The sequence below is a fragment of the Aedes aegypti genome, chromosome 2 (assembly GCF_002204515.2).
Source record: "Aedes aegypti strain LVP_AGWG chromosome 2, AaegL5.0 Primary Assembly, whole genome shotgun sequence".
Taxonomy (NCBI): Eukaryota; Metazoa; Arthropoda; class Insecta; order Diptera; family Culicidae; genus Aedes; species Aedes aegypti.
This window is the reverse complement of record NC_035108.1, coordinates 57,078,845-57,099,656: the sequence shown is the minus strand read 5'-3', so window position 1 is coordinate 57,099,656 and position 20,812 is coordinate 57,078,845. Positions and strand designations below refer to the sequence as shown.

At 36.8% G+C, this 20,812-nt stretch overlaps 2 protein-coding genes across 3 annotated transcripts in view; one reads left to right on the top strand and one right to left on the bottom strand.

Annotated features, from left to right (window-relative positions):
- The window catches only part of LOC5570087 (myb-like protein Q), a 476,649-nt gene that overhangs the window by 428,361 nt on the left and 27,476 nt on the right, over positions 1 to 20,812 (top strand). The gene's annotated exons all lie outside the window — the stretch shown is intronic.
- On the bottom strand, positions 19,368 to 20,592 carry LOC110675571. The gene is made up of 4 exons (XM_021840901.1): positions 20,354 to 20,592; positions 20,099 to 20,190; positions 19,866 to 20,013; positions 19,368 to 19,573 (listed from the first exon to the last, which is right to left on the bottom strand). The coding sequence occupies exons 1-4, from the start codon at positions 20,517 to 20,519 to the stop codon at positions 19,443 to 19,445; spliced, it is 537 nt and encodes a 178-aa protein (XP_021696593.1). The 5' UTR covers positions 20,520 to 20,592; the 3' UTR covers positions 19,368 to 19,442.

Here is a 20,812-nt window from a genome sequence, read left to right as displayed (position 1 = left end):
TCAATGTTACCCCGGATTACGGTATTTTAAAAGGCGAATCAAATCGATTTCTTCAATTCAAAACCATATGGACGATATTTTAAAATAAAAATGTGAATTAATTATGCAATACCTCGTATTAAGGAACCAACGAGAAGAAAATCATCGAATCATTCATACGTAACCCATTTCCATGAGTATTTTCAACACAAGTTACATTCGAAAGTATTTTGAAAAGTCATAAGGAAGTTGAGTTTTAGTTCATTCTATAGCATCATCCAAGTTTCTGCGAAAATTGTTCCTACAAGACAGTCTTGTACCCCGGCCCCCTATATTTGTTAATCCGGCTCTGGGTTTTCTATTGATTTAGAAAACGGGAGTGATGCGCTCTCTAGCCGCCAACTGAGAGCGCTCTTGGCGTGAGATGGCTTAATTAACAAATGCAAATCAACGCCAAACGATGTGATGGTTATTCGTAAGCTGTGAAGTTTGCACCACAGATATTGTGATCAACTGCGTTTGTATTCGTTCGATTCATTGATGAGATGCTGTAACTGCAATCTTAATGGGAATCAATCATACCGGGCGACGGCGGATCCCTTGTTTGTGGGAAAGATGAGCGGAAAATTTCTTATTTGTATTAAATGGTTCAGAATTTACATCTAGTGTACCCTAAAACGGGGTGTTTTTGATAATGCGGGAATTACAACATGCTAAATCAAATAACACAATTTCTGTTCACCATTTCATCAAAAGCAATGCAAAAGTAAAGAGTACTAGTATGACGCTTCATATCAGTGCTACTTGTGTTGGTACCGAGAACATTTGAGGTTTTATTTGCAAATATTAAAAACTAATGAAATTCAGTATTTTTGAAATGCTTAAAAACAATCTGTTATACGATCACTATTTTGTGAGGTTGTTATGAGCTCGTCACATATCCACTCCAAACGCATTTTTGCAAAAGAGGAGCAATTTTTTAATCTAGCTCAGAAATTTTCTTATAAGATTATATGCCTAGAGCTATGCAACGCTCTATATACCTCAAGTAGTTAATTCGATTCTGATTCGATGTCGAAACATGAGTATAGGATCCACCTCCCTATTTGTTCATATATATTCAGAAATATATACATTTATTACAAATTCCATAATGTTGCCTGTCGTGTTTGTTCTAACTTGAAACGCACCTTTACAATACCCCTAAATACACACTTCCCGAATAGCATCAGATTCTCTAATCCATCTCAGTCCATTCGTCTGATTGCGACTGAAATCTGTTTATTCTCGCGCTCAACATCTCTTCGTTTGCACTTCCGCTCTAGTAGATCATTTAACAAGAAATGCCACAAAAAGCCAAACAAGCAAAAACATACAAAAGGCACTAAGAAACAGGGCATTGTCTCTTATCTCGTTTGCTGCCGTCAGACTCGAGACCTGACAGACAAACGGATCGCGATGCCTGATGTCTTGTTTTGCTATAAAACAGACGAAAAGCTTCTGACGATTGGCAGAACCAGATTCGCCTCACCATTCACTCTCTGATGCAGATTGTGAAGCGGGGATTGTAAACGTTAAGAACACGACACAATACAGATTGCTCCCGTAGGAGCTTTCAATCTAGTGCGAGGACCGGCGGCGTCACGACGACGTTACAAACAGATTGTTGTAGAATTGAAAAATTGGATGGACTGCGATGGGAATCCGAGGGCAATCGTTATGGGAGTGCGGATTTGTATCTGATTAATTAGTGTCAAGTTGTAAATAATAATGCTAAAAGCGTGTATTCAGGTGGATAGACTGTCGGCCTAAACTATTTTTGTCATCTCATGTTAAATATATGAGTTTTATAATTCAAATTGAATGTTTTATCAAAAAAACACAAGAGTGAAAAGTGCGCAAATATGTGCAGTTAAATTGTTCACTATCTTTTGGTTTACATGTTATAGTACCTGCTTATGCATAAGGGGTCATGCACAAATTATGTCACGAAAATTTGGAAGATTTATACAAAAAATGTGACAAAGGGAGGGGGGGTAAAAAAAGTTGAAATTTAGCGTGACATAATTTGTGTACCATCCCTATATCAGAATACGTTAGTTGAACGGTACCTAATTGATAGCAGGTAGCAGTTCCCTTACAATAGTTGACATAACTACATCGGTGTTGATTTTGCGCCATATTCCATAATGCTTGTATGTGAAATTCTATGTATGCAGTATTCCTTTATAATTTGATTAGGGTTTCGTTCCACTTCGTCGTAAGCGCCATTATTCGTCGTATCAAACTTAAAATGTTCCACTACGGTGGATATTCCAACTTACCTGCAACATAGATTCATTTTCCAAGGGTATTTTTGTGAAAGCTGTCATGGTTTGTACACTCGTACACCGAAAATGCAATAAAACTACTGTATTTCGTTAAATAACTTCAGTTCAGTTATCCAATTTTCACTTTTCCACCGAAATCGCATAGACGAACACGATTTGAGAGAAATGCTTAACGATCGACACCAGCCACACCACTTTATGATACAAGTTTCTTCTCGCCCCCCTTTGTGACTTACTTCGCCAGGCAATTATTTTCACCATGGAAAACCTTCGTACTTCTTCACTGAAGGGTTTCATTCCAATCAAAGGCCGTAAAAGTTCTATAATTCACGAAATTTTATGAAATTTCCTCACCGACCGCATTGATAATGTAAACATAGTTCAATCCGTTGTACTGAGAAAAAAAAACTTGTGCACATCAATGTGTGCGCGATGTTCGACGTAAAAATACGGTTTCTTTGATTGTGTTATTTTCGCTGCACTGTGAGCAAATGGAATTGTGTTCATATGTTTGGGCTGAATTTTGATGACGAACAATGAATTTTAATGGTAATTAGTATATTCCATTATGCTTAAGGGATGGAGGGATATGAGCCTCTGTACGTGCCATAAATTCTTTTGTTCACTCAGAAACACGAATAGTCACAGAATGACTAAACTTTAGTAAGTTATGACTATTTGCTATCTGCCTCTCTTTCATCCTGCAGGGGATTTTATTCCTATTTGTCAATTCACCTGGGTTGAAGCATCGCTTAGCTTCAACCCAGTCGAAATGACAGTTAGTGTGAAAATTCACAGCAGAATGAAAGAGAGGCAAATAGAAAGTAGTCATTAATGCATAAACTTAAGTAATTCTGTGACTATTTTTATTTCTGAGTGTTCTCATGACTTTTACTGTGCGCCGTGTGTTGGTGCTGTCTCGCTCTCTCTCGCGGGCAACTTGAAAACAGGGCGCACAGTAAAAGTCAAACGTTTTATAGCATACATAGGCTCATGCCCGTAGAGCTATTTATTCTTGTAAAACATTTTATTATAGCGTTGATATGTTGTGTTTTGACCACTCAATATATCACAGTGAGCCTTAAGTTGTAAGACGAATCTGGAAACTGATAGCGACAGAAATGAAAAGGATACGACGGATTGAGAATACGGCAAGATTCATTTTCTTTACATTATTTCCAAAAAGAAATCAAGATTTATCAAAATCTTATTGTACAATGCTAAAGCCGTTTTGAGAAAGAATTGTTTGGCATCGGTTTGTATCAGCATCATTTACTGCAATACTGGGGCAATTGGAGTTCTCACTGATCAATGCTTAATACGATGGCTCATCACCCTACCATAATGTTTGTTCATCCAAAAATGTATGTATTACGTAATCCTATGAAACCACCATAACAGTTAAGACCAGTTAATACTCCTTGAGATCCGTACAAGTGACTCGCAGTAAGAACGCGTTCGTGTGCCAAGAATAAAGGATAATGCGTATAAATCTCATTATTGCCATACATTTTTCTATGAGTGGTTCTGCAGTGCCATTAGGAGTATAACACCATTTTTTTTGTTTTGTATTCTGCGTCAATACGGCAATCATTACGTTCCATCATTCTTCAAACTCTCTCCACTCAACGTAAATTTATACGTTCTATCGCTAAATATCTGGAAACAGTTTATTTTGAAGTGCTTATTCGGATAGAGCTTACTAGGCTCCAGAAATGACCTCAAGCAACATAATCAGAAAACTTGCCAAACAATGCTTTTTTAAGAAGATTATTAGGCTTCACAAGTAACAAAACCAAGAACTATTTCAAACACTTTCAAATCAACATTTCAATACCTAATATTTATGTACAGCTGATTACGAAATGCTTTTTTGGATGGAGCTTACCAAGCTCCAAAATGTCCTCGAGCAACAATATCAGGAAATATTCAATACACTCGCCACTCAATGTGAAATTATTCATTCTAGCACTAAATATCTGTCAGCAGCTAGTTTCGGATTGCTTCTTTGGATGGAGTTTACCAGGCTCCACAAATGTCCTCGAGCAAAAAAAACGGGCAATATTCAAAACACTATCCACTCAATGTGAATTTATACGCACTATCATTAAATATCTGCCAACAGCTGATTTCGAAGTGCTTCTTTGGATGGTGCTTACCAGGCTCCGGAAATGTCCTCAAACTACAAAATCAGGAAATATTCCAAATACTCGTCTCTCAATGTGAAATAATACACGTTCAAGTTCTAAATATCTGAAAACCACTAATTTCAAAATGATTTTTTGGATGGAGCTTATCAAGCTCCGGAAATGTCCTCAAACAACAAAATCAGGAAATATTCCAAGCAGCCTCCATTTCATATGTTGGAAATATTCTAGCTCTGAAAATCTGACAATAGCTGATTTCGAAATGCTTCTTTGGATGGAGGCTCCACAAATGTCCTCGAGCAAAAAATCAGGCAATATTCCGAACACACAATGTGAATTCATACGTTCTATCACTAAAAATCTGACAACAGCTGATTTCGATATGCTCCTTTTGATAGAGCTTATCAGGCTCCAAAATGTCCTAGAGCAAAAATATCAGGAAATATTCCAAACACTTGCCACACAATGTGAATTTATACATTCTATCACTAAATATCTGACAACAACTGATTTCGAAACGCTTTTTTAGATGAAATTTTTCTGGTTCTAGTAATATCCTCGAGCAACTAAATCAGAAAATATTCCAAACATTTTTTTTTGTACGGAGTTTATCCGGTTCTAGAAATATCCATACGCACCAAAACCAGGTACTGTTTCAAACACTTTGCACTCAAAGGGAATTTACACGTTCGAGCACTAAATATTTTTCTACAGCTGATTACGAAGCATTTTCTTTTGATAGAGCTCACTAGGCTCCGGAAATGTCTCTATCAAATTGCTTCAAAAACAAAGGCCGAAAAGGCCGAAAGGCGGAATCTCTTGAGAAATTCAGCTAGAGAAAGATTTCGAAATTATTTTAAACTATTTTAAGCAATTTTCCATGAAGGTCATTTACGTACTCACTACACATAAAATTCCAGCTGTCCAGACTTTCTTGAAAATTCTCTCTCTTTAAAAATATATTGCAATTTCATTTAAAAAGTACCTATCGGAGAACATTTTAAGAAATGCAAACATTCCTATAAAGTTTCTAGCGAAATAATTTTAATTGTTTTTTCGAAAATCTTCCGCAAAAACACTCAAAGATTTCCCGATTTTTTTTTTTTGAGAATTTTCTCATCGTTTCACCGAAAAATTCATCAATGATCCATCCATGTATTTTCCAGAGATTTTTTCACCTTAAACAGCATAAATAATTTTTCTGGGGATTTAAAAAAAAAATCAACAGTAAACCTGAAAAGATTATGCAATTCATTATTGAACTTCTAGAAAAAAAAAACTGTTCAGAATTTCCATCAGTACTTACTTCTAATCAGTACTTTGGTTCTAAAAAATTACTCCATGATTTTTCTGAATGTTAATCCAAGGATTTTTCTATAAACAACATCTAGAAATCTATCTACTCTCCATATTTTGTTCAAACACTACTCCAGAAATTTTTTTTTTCAAAGATTTCTTCAAAGAATATATTAAGAATCACTCTAAATCCATATCCAATTTATATAAAGTTTATAGAGTAACACATACAAATTTTGGATTCAATTTTTTCAGACAATTTCATCTTAAAAGGAATTCGAAAAAATACTAAAAACTAGAGAATTTGCCTTTGATTTTCTTTAATACATTGATGAAATTCCTGACGTACCTCACAGAAAAGCTTGGGTGTTTTTGGAGGATTTATTACAAAAAAATCTTGTTCTGTTCTTCGTATTTTATAATTGACAGTGAATTAGGTTTAAACAGATGAAATTTTAATAGTAGGTATTTGTATCTAACATCTTAGAAATTACATTTAAAGTTTCATGATACTATGGCGAACTGATGTTGAATGTTGAAACCAATTTCTTCCTACTTGCAGAAACTCCAAACAAGGAGGTACTATTTTTAACTATTTTTATCTCACAGAAGTGTGACGTGAAAATATTGACGGTATTTTTTAAGAACATTGCCCCAAAGATTTCACTAGCGTTTTCCCACAACCTTTATCCTATTTCTTTAGCAAACCCACTAGCAGTTCTGTGCTTTCTGTTACCATCACAGTTCGACACGAAATTTCTTCAGTGATTGTGTGTGAAACTCCATCAGCAATTTCCCCAGGAAATTCTCCAGGAATTTCTTTAGGAATTCTACCAAAATTCCTTTATGGATTTCATCGGTCCAGGTGTTCCTCCAGAGATTCAATCAGGATTTTGTCCAGTGATTCAACTAGGAATTCCTGTTATGATTCTTTTAGAAAATCTTTTCGAAGTTTTACTGGAATTCCACACGGGATTCCAACTGGAGATCCTCTAGGGATTCCTTTAAAAATTCTTCCAGCGATTTCATCAGAAGAACTGCAATAAGTTTCCATCAAAATTTGCTCCAGGGATTCCATCAGGAGTTCCTGTAGGGAACATGAGTTATTCTAAAGATTTAAACACAAGTTCACCCAAAACACGAGTTTAATCAGGAGTACTTCTAACGATTCTATAATGAATTCTACGGAGGATTCCATCAGGAGTTCCTTCAAAATTTCCATCAGGATGTCCTCTAGGGATTCCATCCGAAGGTTCTTTAGGGATTTCATCGAAAGCTCTTCTATGGATTCCATCGGAAGTTTCTCTAAGAATTCCATCAAGAGTTCTTCTGGAGATTTCATCATAAGTTCTTCTAAGAATTCCATCAGGACTTCCTCTAGCAATTCCATCAGAAGTTTCTCCAGAGATTCTATCAGGCGTTCCTTCAGAGGACAACTGGAATTCCTCCACTCAAAGTTCTTCTAGGGGTCCTTCAGGGATTTCACCTGGATTTCTAATAGAGGTTCTTTCGGAAGGTCCTCTAGGGATTCCATCAGGAGTTCCTTCAAAGATTCCATCTAGCATTCCTCCAGGGATTCTATCAGAAGTTCATTCAAGGACTTTACCTGGAATTCCACTAGGGATTCCATCAGGAGTTCCTCCAGGGGGTCCATCGAAGATTCCTTCAGAGAGTCCACCTAGAATTCTTGCAGGGGTTCTTTCAGAAGTTCTTCTAGGGATTCCATCTGGAGTTCCTTCAGGAATTACATATAGAAATCCTCCAGGAATTCCATCCAAAGTTCTTTCAGGGATTTCACCTGGAATTCCTCCAGAGGATTCTGTCAGGAGTTCCTTTCGGAAATTCCACCTGAAATACCCTCAGGGATTTTATCAGGAATTCCAACAAGGTTACATCAAAAGTTCCTTCAGAGATTTCACCTGGAATTTCTCTGGAGATTATATCAGGAGTTCTTTAAGAGATTACTTCAGAAGTTTCTCAAGGAATTCCATCAGGATTTCTTCTAGGGATATCATAAGGAGTTCCTCTAAAGATTCCACCAGGAGTTCCATCAGGAATCTTATCAGGGATTCTTGTAGGGAGTTCATCAGGAATTCCTCCAGGGCTTATATCAGGAGGTTCTTCTGTTCCTTCAGACATTTTATCTAGAATTTTGTACAGGGGTTCTTTCAGCAGTTCCTCTAGCGATATCATCAGGAGTTCCTCTAGAAATTACATCAGAAGTTTCTCCATGGATTCCAGCAAGAGTTCCTTTAGATATTTCACCTAGAATTCCTCTAGAGGATATATAATCAGGAGTTCTACTAGGGAATTTATCAAGAGTTCCTTCAGAAATTCCATCTGAAATACCCCCGGGGATTTTATCAGGAGTTTTACCAGGGATTCCATCAGGAGTTCCTTCAGAGATTCCACCTGGAATTTCTCCAGAGATTATATAAGGAGTTCCTCAAGAGATAACATCGCGAGTTCTTCAAGGAATTCCATCAGGATTTCTTCAAGAAACATCAAAAGGAGTTCCTTCAGGGATTTCATCAGGAATTCTTCCAGGGATTACATCAGGAGTTCCTCTAGAGGCTCCATAAGAGATTCCACCTGGAATTCCTCCAGAGATTATACCAGGAGTTCCTCAAGGAAATGCATCAAGATTTCTTTTAGGGATTTCATAAGGACTTCCTCCAGAGATTCCATCAGGAATTCTTTCAGGAATTTTATCAGGAGTTCCTTAATAAATTTCAATAGGAGTTACTGTAGGGATCCTATCAGTAGACCCTCTAGAGATTACATCAGAAGTTCCTTCGAAGGTTCTACCTGAATTTCATCAGGAGTTCCTTCAGGGATTGCATTACCAGTTCAGTTAGATATTCCGCCATGAATTCCTCCAGGGATTCTATCAAAAGTTTCTCTAGGGATTTCATCAGAAGTTCCACTTAGTCTTCCCAGAGGAGTTCGTGTAAGAATTCCATCAGAAATTCCACCAGGGATTTCATTGGGAGTATCTCCAGGAATTCCAATAGGAGTTCCTCTAGGAATTACATCAGAAATTTTTCTAGGGATTACATCAGATGTTCCTCCAGGAATTCCATCAGGAATTTCTTTGGAGATTGTTTCTAAAATTTCTACAGGATTAATTTTTTCAGAAGTTCCTCTAGAAATTCCATAAGCAGTTCTTTCGGAAATTGCACCTGGAATTCTTCTAGAGATTATATCAGGAGTTCCACAAGCATCAGGAATCCAGGGATTTCATCAGGGGTTCCTATAGGGATCCCGTCAGGAGTTCCTTCAGAGATTCCATTAAGATTTCTTTCAGGGATTACAGCAGAAATTCCTCTAGGGATTACATCATTTTATCACGAGTTCCTTCAGGTTTCCTAGAAGAAGTTTCTTCAGAGATTCTACCTGGAATGACTACAGGATTTCTATAGAGATCCTTTGTTGGGATTCCATAAGGAATTCCTCCAAAGATTACATCAGAAGTTATTTCAAGGATGCCATCGAAAATTTCTCTAGGGATTTCATCAGGAGTTTTTCTGTAGATTTCATTAGGAGTTTCGGCAGGAATTTCATAGGAAGTTCTTCCATGGATTCCATTAGGAATACTTCTAAAATTTTATTATGAAACTTTCCTGGGATTCCACCATGAACACTTTTGAGGATTCTATCAGAAGTTCTGTCAGGGATTCTACCAGGAACTCTTCTAAAGGTTCCTTCATGAATTCCTCTAGAGTTATTATGGGTTCCATCAGGCTATTTACTACGGATTACTCCCGGAATATATTGAGGGATTTTCTACATTTATAAGGTTTAATCACCGCATGACTTTATTATTATGAAAATTTATTGGCTTTTTTCGGTGAATAACAATTGAGGTAGGCTACTTGCCTACTAGTAGACTTAGTGGTGGATCCGGGATGGTGGTGATATTTTACTTAATTAAAAGGCTCAATTAAGTGATGATCTCAGACCATCGAATGGAACTGCCTGTATTTGGCTGGTCAGGGGTATTTTATACCCGTCCAGCACTTCAAAAGTGTCGCACTACATTTTACAATTACATAGGGTCTATCGGAAGACTTCTGGAGTGATTTGTGCTTTGGTCAGCGCGTGACAATTAAAGTCCATCAAGTGGATGGCTCATAGCAAACGAACATATTGCAATCGAACTGTGCCCCCAATGGGGCGACGGTTCGATGCAGTCTTTCGCGCGCGTAAGCATAACTATTTGGTAGGTGCTATGTGTTAGCACCGAATTTAAATATTGCGCATGGGCACATGTTTTCACAAGTACACCACACAATACCTATACTACATTGAGGAATTTTACAAGAATTTACTGGGGTTTCTTTAGGGAACTCTTCAGGAGATTCCTCCAGGAATTCTTTAAGCTAGTCCTCGCGGAATTACTTATGGGATTTCAACACTCTTCAAGGGGTTCCTCGCGAAATTCAAAAAACGAATTCCTTCATTCCATGAACTCATTCAGTAAATCCGCCAGGAATTCTTCTCAAATTCAGATAAGATTTTCTCTGGAAATTCCAACTAAAAATCCTTCACATAAATTCTCCAGGGATTTCCCTGAGGAGCTTTTCCATCAGAGATTCTTAGATGGATTTCATCAGAAATGCATTCAAGTAATTTTCAAGGATTTCCATTAGGAAAACGTCTAAGGATTTTAGCTGATATTCTCATAGAATATCATCACTAGAAATTATTTCAGTAACTCTTCCAATATTTCTCCAGTAATTTTACTGGGCATTTAAAAAATCCTCCAGAGGTTCTTCCAAGACATTCTGGAAAAAAGCTCCAAGGATTCTGCCAAAATGTTCTACAAGGATGCCATACGAATTTCAGAAGGGATTCGACTACAATTTCCTATAAAGATGCCACCAGTATCTCCTTCAGATACTTCACCAGTTTCTCTAATTATTTCATCAGTAATTTTTCGAAAGAGGAGTTTTTTGAGCAATTTCGCCAAGAGTTCTTCCAGGGTTAACACTGGGAATATCACCCGTGTTTCGCCAGAATTTCCAGCAGAAATATGTACCACAGTTTTGTCAGAAGTTCTACCAGATATGGGAGTATTATTACTAGGTTTTACTAGGATTTCTCTTCTTGAAATTTATTCAGGGTTATCAGAAATTCTTCCAGGGAATTGATCAAAAAATTTCCTAAAAGCCCACAAGATTTTTTTCTGAAAAAACAATAAATATTCCCACGACAGAATCTACCAGGAATGCCGCGACGGCATTGATATAGCTTCAACAAAATTCCAAAAGATCATTCATCCAGGGATTCAACTAATATACTCTGAATACCTTAAATCTTTAAAGTAACCTAGAAGAATTTTTTGAAAAAAGCCTTGGAGAAAGAAATTACTTGAGAAATTTCTAGAGAATTCTGAGTTAATGTTAATATATGGATTTCTTCAGTAAATTCTTATAAGGGAAATCATCTTCACCGGATACCTTGAGCAGGATATCCTCCAAAAACATGGGAAATCATATGCAGTGAATATTCTGATATATGCTAAAACATTTTAAAACGGGAGTTTCTCCTAAAATACCACCATGAATTTCGTCAGGGATTAAGGATTTCATCACGAAGTTTTCCAAAAATTTCACCACAATTTCCACAAAATAATCTTCCACGGCTTTCACAAACATTTCCTCCGGGGATATGTGAAGAATTCCATGGTAGATACCCTGAAATTATGTCGAACGCAATTTCTTAAAGAGTAGATTCCGCTTGAGATACACCTCGGAATTCCACCGGGATGCTCTACGAATATTTACTCATGATTTCCTTTAGAAGTTTATTTCCTCTCAAGTCTGTTATTAAAATGCTTGGTGGAATCTCTGAAGGAATTCCAAGTAGAATTCCTGGAAAAATCAAACCCGGTTGGATATCTTGAAGAAATCTCCTTAAGAATTCCGAAAGAAATCCCCAGAGAAAATAATTTGGAGAAGATTTGGTGGAAGTGCTAAAACATTACCTGGCGTTTGCTAGTTGAATCCCGTGAGACAAAACAGGTGGAATTTCTGAAAAAAAAATCCTTGCAGGAGCCTCTAGAAGATTTCCTGGCGGAATCTTATAAAGAACTCTTCAAGGTGGAATAATTTTGATGGAGGAATTTCAGTGACCGAATCTCTGGAAGAATGGATTCTTTGGAGAGGTTCCTGGTGAATGCGAAAGTTCCGGATGTAATTATATTCGGAATTCCTGGTGTGATCTCTTTCGGAATACCAGGAGGTTTCTCTGGAGGAAATTTTTGTGTGACCCCTGAGAACATTCCCGGTAGAATTTCTTAAGAAGTTTCTAGTTGAATTCTTCATAACTTTCCAGGTTTCAATCGCTTACAGTATTCCCAGTGAATTCTCAGAAGGATTTGCTGATGACATCCTCAATTGAAATACTTGTGAAATCCCTGGCGAAATTTCTTAAGGAATTCCTGCTAGACTACATGGTGAAGTCACTGGTGGATTCTCTAGTAGAACCCTTGGAGAAACTCCAGCTGATATAACAGGATATTTTTTTTGTTGTTGAATGAATTCCTGGAGGATTTTTAGCACAATTTTCTAATAAAGTTCGCGTTTCCTTGGCAATCCCTGCAGGAATTAATTTAGTAGGATAAATGGTAATTCTTGGAGAAATCCGTGGAGAAACCGTTGAAGAAATTCCTGGAAGAATCTCTGCAGGAATTTCCAAATGGACCCCTGAAAGAATTTTCTTGGGTTATCCCTGGAGGAGTATTTGAATAATTCATTGACTTATTTCTGTATGAGTCATTGAGGATGGTCAAAAAGAATCTCTGGAAAAAAATGGAAAATTCTTAGAGAAATTTCCGGAGGAATTTCAGGTGGAATTTTGAAAAGAATCTCTTAACAAACTTCTGGAGGAGTATCTTGGGGTATTTCTGGAAACGTCTATGTAGGAATCTCTGAAAAAAATCTGCCATGATTTTGTGGAGGAATTTCCAGGGTTATCGTTGGCAAAATCCTTGAAGAATTTCTGAAGAAATTTCAAAGTATTCTTCGAAGGAACTTCTGAAAACTAATTAGAGAGATAGTTCTGAAAAAAAAGTGCGGAGTATTGGAGGTGTCAAGGACGAATCTCTACATGAGCATCTGAAGGTAATTCAAATATGTATATAACATTCCAGCAAGAATTTTTCCGAGATTTTTTTCGGGGATCACACCATCACACCAAAGGAGCCCATCAGAAATTCATCCAGGGACAGGCATTACAACATGAATACCAAAAGGATTTTTCCAGGTATTCCACATAGAATTCAAACAGGTTCTAACCACAAATTTTTCCAAGAATACAAAGAGGAATTGTGGAAATGTGGAAGTCCTACAGAGATTCGATATATGTATAACTAGAAATTTCATCAAGAATTCTACCAGAATATACTCATAGAACTTTCCCGAGGGTTCCTTAAGGTTTTGTTCAGTAATTCCTACAAGTATTCTTAAATGGACTTCTTATGGAATTCTTCGAATGAGTTTTTCAAAGTTTTGGTTTGATTTACCGTTTTGACTCATATTCCGAACACATAAGGCCAACAGTGACTTTAAATGCATCTGATAGGCAAAATTAGCTGATATTTGTGAAAATTTTGATTTCTTCACAAAGTCTAACTGTTAGTTGTTGGGTTTGCTGATAAAATTGTATATTTAAACTTGTTTAGTATTGTTTTTACGTAAATGTATAGAACAACATTTTGATTCAAATACCGAACACTGTGTTCATTCTGTCTCATATTCCGAACACCTTGATTCAAATTCCGAACAGCACAAATAAATAATATTCAGATAGATAATTTCTCAAATAAATACATCTGAGCTAGTTCTACTGGTCTCGAACAAGATAATCATCACTACTCCCGAAATATAAGACGGATTTCGCGCCAACTCGACAAAGGGATTGGCAGCACCCCTTCAGAATTCAATGAAACTTTCTGGGTGTGAAGACTATGTGAAACTATGATACTTTACATACTTTGTTTTTTCAAAATCGATCTAGACTAACATTTGGAAAGGGTCAAAGTTTATTTTTACTTTTTTTATAAACCCGTATAACTCGAAAACGGTAAGACCTACAAAAAAGTGTTGTATGGAGGACTGTCGTGCAATTTCCTGACGTTTTAGAGAAAAATATTAAAAAAATAAAAACACATTTTTTACACTGAAAAAAAAATATTCTAAACTTTAAAGTCGATTTAAAAAAAACGGCCACTTCAGATTTTGATCATCCTTAAGCAAAAAGTTTCGTAATTAAATTTACTAAAAGTCGTCCATACATTGCAAATTGGGCATATTTTAGGGAAAAAAGTTTTTCTAACATCGAATTTTTGAAGTCCCAAAGTTTTTTTTTTACTTTTTTTGTAAAGTGTAAAAAATGTGTTTTTATTTTTTCAATATTTTCTTTTTCAGTGTAAAAAATGTGTTTTTATTTTTTCAATATTTTTCTCTAAAACGTCAGGAAATTTCACGACAGTCCTCCATACAACACTTTTTTGTAGGTCTTACCGTTTTCGAGTTATACGGGTTTATAAAAAAAAGTAAAAAACACTTTGACCCTTTCCAAATGTTAGTCTAGATCGATTTTGAAAAAACAAAATATGCAAAGTATCTTAGTTTTACATACTTTTGACATCCAGAAAGTTTCATTGAATTCTGAAGGGGTGCTGCCAATCGCGTGTCGAGTTGGCGTGAAATCCGTCATAAAACAGATTGGAAGACGTTTAAATTGTTGTGATCGCAAGAGAAATTCTCTGAGGGCGTTTCATGTGGAATTCCTGAAGGAATTGCTAGTTGAATCTCCTTAGGGCTTCCTAGTGGAACCCTTGAAGAATATACTTAGCCTGTTGACTAGTCACATGTCAATTGTATTGAAGGGCTCCCGATTTTCACTCCGCACTTGGCCCCGAAAATCTTAGCTACGCCCACTGCATGGACTTCTTCTGGAATTCTTTAAATGATTTTTTCAAAGTTTTGGTTTGATTTACCAGTTTTGGTTCTATTTTTTATTCTGTTGTGATCACAAAAGGAATTCCTAGGGGCGTTTCTAGTGGAATCCCTGAAGAATTGCTGCTAGAACCCCATGAGGAATTCCAGGTAGGCTTTCTGGAGAACTCCAGGTGAAATCACCGGCGAAATTTATTTTGGAATTCATAGAGAAAATCTTGAACAAAATCTCTCGAAATTTTTTTGAAAAATCACTAGAAGTATACCTCAAGGTTTAAAAGAAATGTTCACCATTTGCCGCTAATATCACTAAGGAATTTTTGAAAGAATTCTTGGAGGATTTCTTGAAATAATCCCTTAAAAATTGGTGGCAGAACTTCTAGTGAAATGTCTGGATAAACTCCTGAAAAATTTCTGGAATAATTCCTTAAAGAATCCTTGGAAGCATTTCTGAAAGAATCCCTAAGGAGACTGTTGAAGGAATCTCTATAGAAATCTCTGGTAAAGCTTCATACAAAATGGTGGAGTAATAAGCGGTGGAGCATCTGGAGAAATCTTTGTAGGAAGTTATCAAGGAGAAACTCCTGGGAGAATTTTTGGAAAAAATAAAGTAAAAGGAATGAATTTCTAGATAAATATTTAGAGGAATCCCCGAAGAAATTCATGAATGGATTTTTAGAAGAATTCTTGAAGGAATCATTCGAGGAACACCTGGTGGAATTGCTTATGGAACCTCTGGATGAATCATTGGAAGCATCCTTGGAAGAATTTCTAAATAAACTTTTGAAGGAATCCTTCAAATCCCTGGAGAAACTTAAATGTAAATAGTGGAGCATTCACGGTGAAATATCCAGAGAAATTTCTTAATCAATAACGGGATAAACACTTGGTAGAATTCCTGGAAAATGTGTGAAAAGCATGATGAAATTTTGATAGAATACCTGAGTTAATAAGTGACTCTCTAAAAAATACCGTAAAATCGGGTATAATTGATCAGAAGGGTGAAATTGATCATCGTATCACACGATTTTATTTATGCGTAATGGAGCACAAATATCAATGTAAGCTGCAGTAAATGTACGTTGTTTGTCGTAACTATTGTCGAATTGTGTGTTGTGAAGTTTTTTGCGTTGAAGAATGTTTATTACTATGAAAATAATGTAAAATTTCAAAATCATGCATGGTACAGTATCGACAAACACCTATTAACTTCTATTTCTAAGCAAGGTATTGAACAGAGTATAAACCTGAAAGTTTGTGAGGATGCTTGAGATATATCCGCAAACCAGATTTCATCACCAAAACTCGTACCAATTAGCTCAAATGGTTGAAATAATTGAATTTCTGTAAGATATCATTGATTTTCTTAGAAAATTGCATACTTTTAGGCGTTTTCCGCGTAATTCTTGAAATTTAACTATTTATTATTTATATTGCTGTTTGCATTTGAGATGCAAATGTTGAGTAAACATCCTCAAAATGCGGTAAAACAAAATAATCAAAGGACACCTAGCAATGATTACATAAATCACCGCCGCCCTAGCACGAAAAATCTATTTTTGACATCGCATTTCTTGTGAAAAATCTTACCGCGTTTGGTGTTCCCGTATTTAATATTTGCATTTCAAACGCACACAGCAATATAAATATTGCATTGTTAAGATTTTGACAAGCAGTTTGAGTTGTTTGTGTGTGCTTTGGATATTGCTATATTATTCGTTCAATGTCGCGAATATCTTCAAAATAACGTGTGTTCAATCACTCAATAATTCGTTCTACGCTAATTTAGAGACATTTAGTGTGATCGTTCTTGTGATACCATACACAAGTTTTGTGCTATTGCTTGTATTACACTGTAATTAACACCAAACAAAAATCGTTCACCGAATTTTTGCTGCAGCCAGATCAACATGGATGACAAGCATCAAACCTGTAAACACTGCTCGCTTGTTATTGCTCGTGACTCAAACTGCATTGGCTGCGAGGGCTTTTGTACTGATATCTATCACGCATCATGTGTGAAAATGCGCTACGAAGAGCTAGTCAAATATCGTCAATCCCGTAACTTATGGTGGATGTGTAACTCATGCAGTGATATGATGGTGAAGCAACGAAATAATCGTCATGCACTTGTAAAGAATGATAATCCCAAAACTAGCGTAACAGAGGTCAATGAAATTGCACGTATTAACGATGAAATTGTTGCTATGAAGAAGCAGATAACTACCATCCATTAATCGCTTGTCGATTCTATTGCGACTTCTCGCATCAAACCGAACTAGGATCCACCGAATGTTGATCATTCCATCGCAGATTCGTCGTTGAAAACATTACCTGCTACCCAGCTTGGCACAAAAGCAGTTGACAGTATGAACAGTATCGTGGAAGAGAGGTCTACCAACGATCGTTTTTGGCTCTTTTTGACGAGGATAAAAAATAGCGTAACCGAACGAGAAATCTTCAAGCTTGTCTCTGATGCACTGGGAACGGATGACGTCATGGTGAAGAGATTAGTTCCGGCATGGAAGGATTCCTTATCGATGCCGTTCATATCTTTCAAAGTTGGTATTAATGTACGCCTGAAACGAGTTGCGTTGCTCCCCTCCACATGGCCCCGCGGATTGCATTTTAGAGAGTTTCACGATAACGATAACGGAACCACTGCAAATCGCACCGTAGACAACAGCTGTTTTTTTTTTTCGTTTTGACTAAAGTTGTACGTTATAAGGTGTATTTTAATGCGTTGTTAAGTTGTCATTTCGTTAATGTATTTGTTTTTCGTTATTTCAATGTCAATTCTTCAGATTTAATTGTCATATTTTGTGATTTTTATTAATATTAGAGTATGTTAGTTAAAATTCAATTAGACTAGTGAAGTCCTTTGGAATAAAATAATAAATAAATAAATAAATAAATAAATAAATAAAGCATATTCGGATTTAGGGAGCTCAAAATTATCATGTAGAGTTGTTTTGAAAACTAACAATAATGGCATTGACAAGTGATCAATTTCACCCCGAAATGAGATCCCCTGATTTTTTATTTTATAGATATTTGTTAACACTAAAATGACATTTGTTAGAAAATTTCGGTACATGAGTCGATGAGGCACACCTTCGTACTTGTTTTCCTGAATTTAGTTGTTTGGCATTGTTAACATTATAGAAAACAGACTAGAAAAACCGTGAAAAATGATCAATTTCACCCGAAATTACGGTACCTGGTATAATCTCTGAAGATGTTCCTGGAGGAAATTGTGAAGAATATTACAGGTAATCTTCTTAAGATTTTTTGGGAATCCTTGATGAAACTAAAAAACACTTTCAATAGGAATTTATGTAGAATTATCTGTATAAAATAGCTGTAGAAATTGTAGGGTTTCCTGAAAAAAACCTTGAAGAAGTTCGGAAAGGAATAACAGGAATATACCAGTTGGAATTTTATGAGAAATTTCAAATTTTTGAATAATTTCTTGAATATATGAAGATACGTTAAAAAAAATGAAGAATAACTGGAAACATTCCTTGCAGAATTTGTGAAATAATATCTGGATGAATTTCAGCCAGAATCCTTGAAGAATGTTTCGTAAATTTACTTGAAAGAATAATTGAAGGAATTCCTGGACGAATCCAGGGAGAATTCAGAATTAATTTTAATCTTTGCTTATGATCCCTAGGCGATATTCAAAATCCTAATCCTACATATACAAATCCCTGTACAAATTTCTTATGAGAGTACTGATAAAAAGAATATTCTGTAGGAATCCCTCCCCTCTACTGGAAAATAAATAAATTAAATATTAAATCCTGGTACATATATTGTGATTGGACAAATATCGATGGACGATATTAGCTGAAGTTACACACTAATAACATTTATAATTAGTTTGTCTTGATTCTTCATTTTCCCGAATCAGGAACTAGGTATCATTTATTCATAATTTTTTTTGCGCATTTCTTTCACCACTGGGCCATCGCACAAGTTTTTATAAGTGCGGAAACACGAGTAAGAGTGCGCGATTGCATTAAATCGGGTCGTTATCTTCAGCGGACTCATTTTTCACAAATCAAAGAATAGGTGCTCTAAAGATACCAATACGATTTAATGCCATTCCGCACTTTTATTCGCACTTATGAACCCGCACTTAGTAGTCCACTGGTGAAATAATTACACGCAGTCAATAAAAAAACAACGATTATAAATATTCTTCATCCCGGTCACATTAATGTTGATGCAACAAGATTTGACAGTTCGTCAAGCGGTCGTACGAACATAAATCGGTTTGACTAACTTGGTGGCGGAGTCAATGTTGGTCAAACCGTCTGAGCGTCTGTGGGCTGCATTAGAGTTCCCCTCGAACAAAAGTGTGTTTTTTATCATCCATAGCTAAGGATTTGAGCCCACCAGATTTCCAACAATGAAGTTTCGGGTCACCCTAGTAATCCATATAGCTAAATGGAAAGAGACAAGAAGACTTGATGTTTGTTTCAGGCGAATGTGTATCAAAACCACACCTCAAAGTTCCAGCAGCACAAATCTAAAGAACGTAAGAACCATTTCTTCTAGCGAATGGTACTGATATGCGGTTATGGGTAGTTCACGACTGTTTCAAATTCAAATGCATTCTCACATTGACAACAACCATTTACTTAAGATTTATGGGATGGTTTAAAAAAATAAATTTATGTACAACTCTTACAGCACTAAGAAGTAAAGCCTACAATCTACAATGCAATATTCTCCGCACTGCTGGAAATACTCCGATAATCGCCGAACCTTTGCTCCTCCAGTCGCCGTTTGTGCCTGAAGATTCGATAGATGTGGGTCGTCAGCCCAAACAGGCAGGTAAATATCACTGCAAATAAAGAGCGCAGAACAGCGCGAGCTCAATTCAAATGCACTTTACTGATAAAACGGCACCGCACGCCGGCAATAAAAGACAGTATGAGACACGTAAAAAGCACTGAAGCCATTTTCCCTTACTGTTTTTTTCTGTGATGAACTACAAATTGAAGTAATTTGTAGTTCATCACTGAATAAATGAAAAGAATCGGGTGAGAAACGGTAGAAATATAGCCATCAGAAGTTGGCCATTTTGTGCGGAAAAACAGCTATGGTACATTTTATATGTCTACTACTGTACTCACCAATCTCCATAAGATTCTGCTTCCATCGGTCCTTCGGAAGTTTGCTGCTACTGTGGGCCGAAAATCTCACCACTGCCTCAGATACAATGTAGCCCAAAAAGTCCAGCACGAGTAGAACTATGAACGGCATCAAATAGTGCTCGTTGACCTGCGATGAAGCATTGGAAGTTAAACCAAGTCGTTTGATTAGCTCAAGAGTGACCAAGAAACGTGACTAGTTTCGAAAAACGTACTTTGTAGATACCCACTAGATAGAGCCCAACAACGGTCACGCCAATCAGAATCAGCATTGTGTCGATCATGGCGTACCGATAATAGGCTTTCACTAGAGTTACGGTAGAAAAGACACGTGATTATCAAATTTGCTTGATGCGCCGCAGGAGCCATTCAGTGGAATCAGCGATATGGAACTTTTTGGAATAAATCTGGTCGAAATGTTGCACCACTTCCACTGGAAACTCCTCCACCGAAGTCCCGATCATACTCACAACTGTCCGGGACGTCCTTGATGTCGTTGAATTTGACCATCAGATAGATGGACGCCGAAAGGGATGCCATCATGGCCCACAAACTGACCACGCCCACAATCACACCGTACAGCCGAGGGCTCAACAGGCACCCCAGGAAGGAACACTCGCGTTTGGGAGTCGACATTTTCTCTATCAACTGAACACTTCTTGCGTTCTGGAGCAGCACAAACCTACTGAAGATGGGAGGAACATAAGTATTCTTAGCCGAGCGTAATCGCTTTCCCCGGCAGTACGTTCTTCGGTTACGAGATAAAGCAACATGTTTTTTTTTTTCACTGGATCCCCTCTAACGGTGACCGATTAACGGCTTATCAGTTACAACGTTATTTTTTGTGGTAGGTTTCCAAAATTTTTAAAGCCGAGTGGAGTGAGATATTGATAGATTTCATCCACACATTGTGGTCATATCCCTAGGTA

Coding starts and splice junctions, on each gene's coding strand:
- LOC110675571 (XM_021840901.1), bottom strand. CDS start 20,519: ATGTCGACTCCCAAACGCGAGTGTTCCTTCCTGGGGTGCCTGTTGAGC. Junction 20,014..20,098: donor ATCTAGTGGGTATCTACAAA/GTACGTTTTTCG, acceptor GCTTCATCGCAG/GTCAACGAGCACTATTTGAT. Junction 19,574..19,865: donor GCAGAATCTTATGGAGATTG/GTGAGTACAGTA, acceptor CTTTATTTGCAG/TGATATTTACCTGCCTGTTT.